General features: G+C 41.3%; 1 protein-coding gene across 1 annotated transcript; it reads left to right on the top strand.

Moving 5' to 3' along the window:
- Positions 1–2046: 2046 nt before the first annotated feature.
- LOC309861992 (olfactory receptor 2T5-like) lies at positions 2047–9637 on the top strand (the record flags this gene model as incomplete). Its single annotated transcript, XM_082725241.1, has 3 exons — positions 2047–2091; positions 7474–7550; positions 8611–9637. The coding sequence occupies 3 exons, from the start codon at positions 2047–2049 to the stop codon at positions 9635–9637; spliced, it is 1149 nt and encodes a 382-aa protein (XP_082581367.1).
- Between the last annotated feature and the right edge of the window lie 1320 nt (positions 9638–10957).

Below are 10957 nucleotides of genomic sequence, written 5' to 3' on the forward strand. Positions count from 1 at the left end.
TTAAATGTGTAGATTGCTTTAGGTAGCATAGACATTTTCACAATATTTATTCTTCCAATCCAGGAGCATGGAACATTTTTCCATTTCTTTGTGTCTTCCTCAATTTCTTTCATGAGTACTTTATAGTTTTCTGAGTATAGATTCTGTGTCTCTTTGGTTAGGTTTATTCCTAGGTATCTTATGGTTTTGGATGCAATTGTAAATGGGATTGACTCCTTAATATCTATTTCTTCTGTCTTGCTGTTGGTGTAGAGAAATGCAACTGATTTCTGTGCATTGATTTTATATCCTGACACTTTACTGAATTCCTGTATAAGTTCTAGCAGTTTTGGAGTGGAGTCTTTTGGGTTTTCCACATTTGTTTGTCTTCTTTGAAGAAATGTCTTTCATGCATTTTGCCCATTTCTTGACTCTATTATAGTTTTTGGGTGTTGAGTTTGAGAAGTTCTTTATAGATCTTTGAAATTAGCCTTTTATATGACATGTCATTGGCAAATATCTTCTCCCATTCCATTGGGTGCCTTTTAGTTTTCTTTGTGATGCAGAAGTTTTTATCTTGATGAAGTCCCCAAAAATGAAGTTCCTCTTTGCTTTTGTTTCCCTTGCCTTTAGAGATGTGTCTAGGAAGAAGTTGCTGCAGCTGAGGTCAAAGTGATGGCTGCCTGTGTTCTCCTCCAGGATTTTGATGGATTCCTGTCTCACATTAAGTCTTTCATCCATTTTGAGTTTATCTTTGTGTATGATGTAAGAAAATCATCCAGTTTCATTCTTCTCCATGTGATTGCCCATATTTCCCAGAACCATTTATTGAATATTACTTTTCTCCTTAATCTCTGAAATTTGCAAGCTTAACTATTATATTTCAGGGTATTGGTCTATTTTTATTTTAGGGGGTGTTCTTTCTACCTTTTGGAAATAAATGCCCATCTCCCTCCCCAGATTAAGAAAGTTCTCAACTATGATTTGCTCAAGTACACCTTCTGTCTTTCTCTCTCTTTCTTCTTTCCCTGAGACTCCAATAATTCCAATATTGTTTCATTTTGTGGAATCAGTGATATCTCAAATTCTCCTCTCCTGTCCATTATTTGCTGCTTGGGGCTTTGGTTCCCTAAGTTTTTTGTGCCTCTTTAGAGGATGAAAGTAAAAATAGTCAGGCTAATCTCCAGTCCTGGAACTGAAATATGGCAGCTCCCTCTTCCTTCCCAGTAAGTCCTCAGGGATAAGCAGTCCTCACTTTTTGTGTGCTAAAGTCCAGATTTCTGTGGTGCATGCCTGCATCAGTCCTCCTGGGGGAAGGTGGAAGGTCACCATGTTTCTGTCCTTTTTTAGGCCCCCACATGGAAAGCAGTCATTCAATTGTGCCTCAGTTTGTGGTTTAGGGCAAATGGATATGAGGAACCCCTTCCCAGGCTCACTGACCGTAGACTATTTCTTGCTCAAATGCTTGCAAACTCTGCTGACTCAGGAACTCTTATTCTTTCTGTAATCCTGGGTTTCCTGAAACCACAGCCTCCCACCTAGGATTCTTCCCTGCTTTGCCACGTGAACATCTTTCAGGCAGGGATGTCTCTTACTAGAGCAGACTTCTAAAAGTTCGTATTTTGCACTCAGGCTATATCACTTTCTGGTAGCTGGCTTATGGAAGATCCCTCTCCCCACCATTTGTCATCCAACTATTCCATCAAATTCACTTCTCCATACCTCCTAACTTACAAAAGTGGCCTTTTTACTATTTGTAAAATCCAACAATTATTTTCTTAAACTTCTATGGTTGAAATTATAGGTGTTCAGAATGGCTGGAAACTTATCTAGCTAAATTCAAGGGACCAGATGAAATGAGATCCTCTAATCTTCTGCCATCTTGCTTCCCTCCCCTACCAATATCCTTTTAAAAATGTTTTTATTTGAATATATTCGACACACAGTGTTCCATCAGTTTTATATTTACAACATAGTGATTCACAAGGTTAAGTTATTATGTGCTCACAACAAGTGTACCTACCATCTGTCATGAGACATTATCAGGGTGATGAAGAGTGGGTCAAAATGGGTGAAGGGGAGAAGGAGACACAGGCCCCAGATTATGGAATGGTAAGGCACAGGAATATAGTCAATATTTTAATAGAAATGCAATGAAATAGATGGTAGCTGTATTTATGATGAACATAGCATAGTGGATATAAGCTTGTTAATGAAACATTGTAAACTATACTCAAATTTAAAGAAATAATAAAATAAAACAAAATATACGATTTAATGGGCTATATTCCTTATGCTGAGCCTTTTATTCCCGTCACTTATTTATTCCATAACTGGAAGACAGTATCTCACATTCTTCTTCACCCATTTTGTCACTACTCCATCACTTTCTTCTCTAGCAACCATCAGTTTCTTCTTTGTATTTACACATATGGTTAGCTTTTTGCTTAATCATTCATTTCTGTTTTTACATTCCACATACAGAACTTAGTTTATGTGGCATTTGTCTTTCTCAGTCTGACTTACTTCACTTAATATAATACCATGTGGGCCCATCCATGCTGTTACAAAGGGCAAAATGTTATGGATTTTATGGCTGCATAACAGTCCATTGTCTGCATGGAATATACAAACACACACATACATACCACTCCTTCCTTATACATTCATCTATCAATGGACAGTTAGATTCCATATGGAAATATTGTTTCCATATCTTAACTACTCTGAATAAGAATAACATAAGAATAGGGATGCATATATAAATATATGAATGAATGAAATCTTGCCATTTGCATTGTCATGGATGGAGCTAAAGAATATAATGTTATGCAAAATAAGTTAATCAGAGAAAAACAAAAGTCAGATGATCTCACTTATATGTGGAATAAACAAAACAAGAAAGTAAAGGGGGGAAAGAGAGAGATAAAGTAAAGGGGGGAAAAGAGAGAGGGAAAAAGAGAGAGAATAAACTGATGGTTACCAAAGGGAAGTGGGAAGGGGATGGATTAAGTGGGGATTAAGGAATGCAGATATTGTGGTATGCACCAAGTGTTGTATGGAAGTGTTGAATCACTATATTGTGCACCTGAAACCAATATTACACAGTATGTGGCACCTGAAACTAAAATTACACTGTATATAAACTAGCTGAAATTTAAATAAAAATGTTTTAAAAATCATATGAAAATCTGATAAAAATTAAAATAAACATATATGTCCATACATTAGTGTTTTTGCTTTATTTGGGGTAAATGCATAACCAGTAATGGAATTATTAAGGCATGAATATTTTTTAAAGATGTATTTTTCTGTTTTTGTTTTTTGGTTTTTGTTTTTGTTTTTACAGAGAGAGAAAGATAACAGGGGACAGGGCAAAGGGAGAGGGAGAAAGAGAATCTCATGAAGTCTCCCTGCCTGGTGTTGAGCCTAGTGGAGCAAGGCTCAAACTGTGACCATGAGATCAAAACTTGGTCAAAAGTGGGGGACTTAACCAACTATACCACTCAGGTTCCCCTAAGGTACTGATATTTTTGATTTGTGAATTCCTAAATTTCTATTAAATTTGTTCAATTATAGGTAATTTATACTCCTACAATTTATAAGTCCTCAGAATTTCCCTTTATTAGTACCCTGGGTTCCTGTGTGTAAACGTGCACACTGACACACACACAAGCTCACTTAAATTTTATTTCAGGTTGTCAGATGCCATAAGTGATCTATTAACTCTACAGTTCTCCTTGGTGATTCAGGTAAGATCCAATGGAGAATAACACAGGTGGCCCATACTGGACGATTAGACTTTGATCTAGTGGGACTCTTCAGTCAATCCTATCGCCCTCAGGCCACAAGGACAACAAGAAGCCCCAGTTCGGATGCATCTTCTCTCTCCTTATTTCCACAAGTCTACACACTTATATACGCTACCATGACCAATCAGCAGGCAGGGTACAGGAGGGAGTGAATCAGGCTGTGCACCTAAACGAACAACTTCGCTAGCAACCAATGCTGTTTACTTCCACTTTGGGCATTCCGCTTAGTCTCACGAGGCAATCCTAACCTGGCAACTAGCCAGGTGCCATCTTTTAATGGCGGAGGCCGCCCTGGCCAGGGGCCTGCCTCTGACATCTCCCCCTTTTTTCTTTTATGGCAAGGATCATGCCTGTCTTAGGTTGTCAGTGGCTGGAAATATCCTTACCTGTCATCAGACAGCAGATATCAATGATCTGCGTCCTGTCTTAGGTTGGTAGATTTCCCCCACCAATCTTACCCATCGTTGACTACTGATCCAGCATACTTAGCCACACTTGGGGAGATGTTCCAGCCTCGATGGCTAACAAGGCCTGCACCATGGCTTGCTGTTGCCTATGTTGCTGTTGCCTCCAAATATTAGCAGAATCAAGCCCACTACGAGGATTGTCATCAGACCAATTACGCTAGCCCATTGTTTCATAAAGATTAACACACCTTGCAATGCTTTGATTATCTCTGGGAGGGTTGCAAGCTCAACTCTGGTGTTATTTATCCTTGTTATGCCTAGTAGCAGGTGCTGAGTATAGTTTTGGAATTCTGTGGACTAATTCCCCCGCAGGTATTGGGAGAGCTGTCAGGAGACATTCTGTAAGTCACTCATATTAGTATAGGCTATGGGAGTTACACAAATTGCTGGGAAGGGTACTACACATCCCAGTCCCAATAGGGCCCCCCATAGGTCCACTTGTTCTTGAACCAAATCCACTCTCTGGTTGACTATCAGGATTCCTGCTTGCAGATGTGCATTGATCTGAGTCTGTGTTTGAAGGGCAGCCACCGTTCCTTCTGAAATGGTGTTCACAGCTTCTGCAGTGGGTATAGTTGCAGCAAGCGAGAATGCTGCTGCCGTGGCAGCTGCTGTAGATATAGCCAATGCTATCACAATGGCAGCTGTGATACCAAAATCTCTCTTCTTTCTGGATAGCACCACCGGTAACTTGTCCTCTGGAATGGAAACTGGGATAGGAACATGGGTAGGGATACGCATAATCACAGATAACTTGAAGGCCGTGACATTCCAGCACTGGGAAAGATAGCAATTCTTAGTGCAATTCAACGTATCATTCAGCTCGCTAGCATTTGTTACGAGGAAAAGGAACGGTGGCCAGACACATATGAGAGTGGGCTGATAAGTAATATTATTGGGACAAGACACATTAACTGTTGTCTCAAAGGTACTAGAGTCATTTTGTTTATAAGAACAGTTGAGGAATTTGCCACCATTTAACATGGACACTGCTCAGATATCAGTACATGCTCCTAGCAAGTTACAGACCTGCCATGCATCAAAGGGAGAGGAGGGAATATGAGAGAAGAGTCAGTAACCGGTAAAGGATATGGCCCTTCTTTAACCACTACCCACAGCTCTCTGGCTTCAGTCTGCCACAGGAGGTGTAGCATCCCCAGAGTTATCATCAGCATCTTCAGCATCATGACTGGTGTTTGGAGGCAAGGATGCACGCACCAGCTGCTCTGGGATCCAAATTGGAGCCTCCTTTTCCTGTGGAAAAACACATACAGTCCCCCTACTCCATACTAACACTGGATCTGGTCCATTCCACTTTCCTGTGAGGATGTCCTTCCAAAGTACTAAAGGCTTAGGGGAAGCAGCAGCATCACTTGCATGTCTGTCTGCAGCGGATTTACCCATTTTGTCCAATGTTAAAAAATTCAAAATAAAGAGAATGGTGTTGAGCTTATCTTTAGGGGACCTGAAGGTGTCCCCTATTCCCCCTTTTTGTTTATAAAGCACATTTTTTATTGTAAGATGCGCACGCTACACAACACCCTGTCCTTGTGGGTTATAGGGTATTCCATGTATCAAGTGAATGTCAATTTGTTGTAGGAAGGCTTTAAAGGGTTGTGAGGTGTAGGCTGGACCATTATCTGTCTTTAATTGGCATAGCTTTCCCCATGCCACGAAAGCCTGTAGGCAATGGGCAATAACATCTCTGGATTTTTCCCCCGTATGCACTGAGGTGAAAATTATTCCATAGCAGGTATCTACAGAGACATGAACATATCTTAACTTTCCAAATTCTGAAACATGTGTGACATCCATTTGCCATATATGATTAGTAACAAACCCTTAGGATTAACCCCCAAGGACGGTGCAGGTAGTAAAGTCACGCAATTTCTGCAGGAGATTACTATGTCCCATGCCTGTGCTTTTGTTATGTTAAATTTGAGGCAAAGAGTTAAAGCATTCACATGGAACAGCTTGTGATAATATCTCGCCTGTTACACTGGGTCCTCAATGGCAAAGACAAATTCTCCTCTGGTTAAGGAGTCTGCTAACCGATTACCTTTTGTCAGGGGGCTGGTAAGGTTGTATGAGCTCGTATGTGGCCAATATAAAATGGAGCCTTCCTGTCCCAAACTAATGTTTGGATTTCTTGTAATGCCTTAGAGATAGTAGACCTGGCATTAATAGAACCCACACTTTCAATGATAGAGACAGTTTGCACCACATATCTACTATCTGATAAAAGGTTGAAGGGTTCTTGATGATACATTTGAAATGCTTTTATCACTGTGATCAGCTTGGTTTCTTGGGGAGAGGACCTTTGAAATAGGAAGGTCCAACTCTCTTCTTTGGTAACTATAGCTCCTATAGGTGTCCTGGCTTCTTGCAGTAATAGAAAACTCCAGGAGTACCCCTATGTTTATATTGTTGAGCTCCCTGTAATTCTTGTAAACCTTGAGTGATAGCTGCAGCCATAACCTTCCCTTGAATAACATTGTCATTGATATCCCTGCAAACTTTAATATATGTACTCAAGTATTTGCTTTTCCAAGGTCTTATGGCTTCTTTACACCATTTATTAGCCTGCTCATAAGCCAGCTGTTTTATCAATGGCATGGCTGTGTCTACCTCCCAAATATTCGATCAGCTGTTTGCATCAGCCTCGCTACAAAATCAGCATATGCTTCATTTGGTCCTTGTATTACCTTAGACAGCTGACCCTGTGTCAGAGGCAGGCCCCTGGCCAGGGCGGCCTCCACTGTTAAAAGATGGCGCCTGGCTACTTGACAGGTTAGGATTGCCTCGTGAGACTAAGCGGAACACCCAAAGAGGAAGTAAACAGCATTGGTTGCTAGCAAAGTTGTTCGTTTAGGTGCACAGCCTGATTTGCTCCCTCCTGTACCCTGCTCGCTGATTGGTCATGTAAGCGTATATAAGTGTGTAGACTTGTGGAAGTAGAGAGAGAGAAGATGCATCTGAACTGGGGCTTCTTGTCGTCCTTGAGGGCCGAGGGCGATAAATGGCGCCGGCACCCGGAACTAAATAAAGGAATCTTGCAAGGTAATCCGCAGGAAAGCGGGGAGTAAAGGTCCGCAGGTAAGCGGGGACATTATCTACGTTCAAAAGTGGGAATTCTGCGGTAAAACGGGGAGTAAAAATAGAAAAACCTTGCAAGGGAGAAGTCCGCAGGTGTGTGGGGTAAAACCACGACAAAGGTGGTGGGAAACTTGTACAAGACCGCAACAAGAAGTGGGGCGGCCATAGAGCCAGGATTTTCTTATCGAAACCGCAGGTAAGTGGGGAAGGGACCACGATCAAAGTGGTGGGAATCTTGTACAAGTCCGCAATAAGGAGCGGGGCAGCCTTAGAGCCCGAATTTAGCTGCGAGTCTTTAACGTCCGCATCTGTTGTCTGTGTGTTCATAATGGGATCTGAAGTATCTAAAGTGCGGTTGGAAGAGTATTTAGAAGACCTGCTGAAAGCCAATGGAACTCCACTAAAAGCAAAAACTGCTCGGGCCTTTTTGAATACAGTGGAAAAGGCGGCTCCATGGTTCCTAGATGAAGGCTTACTAAACATACCTCAGTGGGACCACTTAGGGGAGGATTTGAAGAAACAGGATGCTTTAACTCTTCGCCTCAAATTTAACATAACAAAAGCACAGGCACGGGACATAGTAGTCTCCTGCAGAAATTGTGTGATCTTACTACCTGCACCGTTCTTGGGGGCTTGATTCTGCTAGTAGGGAAACTACAAATTTGGAGGCGACAGCAACATAGGCAACAGCAAGCCATAGTGCAGGCCTTGTTAGCCATCGAGGCTGGAACATCCCCCCAAGTGTGGCTAAGTATGCTGGATCGGTAGTCAACGACATGTAAGATTGGTTGTGGAAATATACCAACCTAAGACAGGACGCAGATCATTGATATCTGCCGTCTGATGATGAGTAAGGATATCCCCCGCCACTGACAACCTAAGACAGGCATGATCCTTGCCATAAAAGAAAAAAGGGGGAGATGTCAGAGGCAGGCCCCTGGCCAGGGCGGCCTCCGCCATTAAAAGATGGTGCCTGGCTAGTTGACATGTTAGGATTGCCTTGTGTGACTAAGCGGAACGCCCAAAGAGGAAGTAAACAGCATTGGTTGCTAGTGAAGTTGTTCATTTAGGTGCACAGCCTGGTTCGCTCCCTCCTGTACCCTGCTCGCTGATTGGTCGTGTAAGTGTATATAAGTGTGTAAATCTGCGGAAATAGAGAGAAGATGCATCTGAACTGGGGCTTCTTGTTGTCCTTGCAGGGCGAGGGTGATAACCCTGTAAATCCCCACTGTCCTGAATTGTCTTCCATGCTTTAGTGGCTGCCGCGGCTATTGCAGATACACCGCAGGGTTGTATTGTATTTGGGCCTGCTTTCCTGCTAACCTGTCAACTAGCCAGGCGCCATCTTTTAATGGCGGAGGCCGCCCTGGCCAGGGGCCTGCCTCCGACAAATCCAACCACCCAGCTCTTCTTTATGTGGTCATTTTTGTGGTTTTCCTAATGGCCTTGTCTAGCAATACCATCCTGATCCTTCTGATACACTGCGATGTTCACCTGCATAACCCCATGTACTTTTTTATCATCCAGTTGTCTCTCATGGATGTGATGTACATTTCTGGCACTGTGCCCAAGATGCTCATGGACCAGGTCACAGGAGTGAATAAGATCTCAGCCCCTGAATGCAGGATGCAGATGTTTCTTTATCTGACACTAGTAGGTTCAGAATTTTTTCTTCTAGTTGCCATGGCCTATGACCTCTATGTGGCCATCTGCCATCCACTCCATTATCCTATCCTCATGAACCATAGGGTGTGTCTCCTCTTGGTGTCTTCCTCCTGGTTTCTTGGATCTGTGGATGGATTTATGCTCACACCCGTCACCATGAACTTACCCTTCTGTAGTTCCCAGGAAATCCATCATTTCTTCTGTGAGGTCCCTGCTGTAATGAAGCTTTCCTGCTCAGACACTTCCCTCTATGAGACCCTCATGTACCTGTACTGTGTTCTCATGCTCCTCATCCCTGTGACAATCATTTCAAGCTCCTATTCTTTCATCCTCTTCACCATCCACAGGATGAACTCAGCAGAGGCATGGAAGAAGGCCTTTGCCACTTGTTCTTCCCACATGATGGTGGTCAGCCTCTTCTGTGGTGCTGCTGTCTATACCTACATGCTTCCCACCTCCTATCACACCTCTGAGAAGGACATGATTGTATATGTCTTTTACACTATACTCACTCCTGTTCTAAATCCTTTAATTTATAGTCTTAGGAATAAGGATGTCACAAGGGCTCTAAAAAAAATGTTGAATGTGGGATCTGTCTTACAGGAAAGTATAAAGTAGGAAATATTTGTACTGTTTCTTTTCCTTCATGCTACAAATTAGAACTTTAGGATCCTATGCCAATGTTATTCTTCAGATTCTCGTACCATATGTCAACACCTATTCATCCCTTTCAGAGGAATTGTTTCCTTATATTGGAAACCTCTTCATTTTTACATTTCTGTATTCAAAATATTTGTACAATTGTATTGTACGCATGTTATATTTTTCTGAAATTTATAACTGCACTGTGATTCTGTGGGAAAATACTCATATTTGTAGGAAATACATACCAAGATATTTAGAAACAAGGGTCATAAGTTGTACACCTGATAAGAGACAGACAGGTGGAGAGAGAAGTGATAATCACATGGGGTGTAATTCTAATACATGAATCTAAGCAAAAGGTATATTAATTTTTATTGTACCATTATTAATATTCATGTTAATTTTACTATTCATACTAATTTTCTATAAATTCAAAATTACTTGGGAATAAAATATAAAGTATCAAACTTTTGGATATTTTAAAAATTTTTCCTTGCTGCATGGTGTCATGTTAAGTGAAAAATCTTGGAAATCATGAAAAAATTAACAGGGCTGATCACTACTGCTCAATCCAGTTGTTGTCCTGTGTTTAATTAGATCGATTTTGTTCCTTGGGTTTCAGAACTGAAGACATCCAGTTATCTCTCTTAAGTCATTAGTACCTTGTGGTAGAATGTACTGTGGTAAAAATATTAACCCCAAGAAGTCAGATTTAGGGAAACTTTCCAGCATAAAGTAATATCAGAGCTGAGATTTGAAGTATGTCATTTATACAAACAAGCAGAGGAAGACCTTCAAACAACCAATCCTTCATTTATTCAAAAATCACATCTTATGCTATAATAAAAAAATAAATAATAGAAAACTGAATTTAACATATAAATAACAAATATCTACTATCCCTAAAGAATTTGGTCTATAGGTATAGCTTGTGCAAATAGTTGTAGTAAAATACATAAATTATTTTGAGGCTCCTGTAGAAAAGGCACAGCTCATAAGGACATACCTGTTCTACCTATGACATGTGAATTCAGCCAAACAAAGAAGCTGAAAGAAGACCCTCGATCTCAGTGTTGAATGGTGACCAGATGCTACCTTCATATGAGTACAGGAGGCTGGGAGCAGGGCTCTTGCTCAAGGAGCAACAACATGATGCAACAATAAAGGAGCACTATGAGCAAAGTTCAGGTGGTTGACCAAGCAGGAGAGAAATGCCCCAACAGCACCTCCTTCCTGATTCACCTTATACCTTCATTTCTTGCCCTTTCATGACCAAGATATTTACAAATGATA

The sequence above is a fragment of the Mustela nivalis genome, assembly GCF_964662115.1.
Source record: "Mustela nivalis genome assembly, chromosome: 3".
NCBI classification, from domain to species: Eukaryota; Metazoa; Chordata; class Mammalia; order Carnivora; family Mustelidae; genus Mustela; species Mustela nivalis.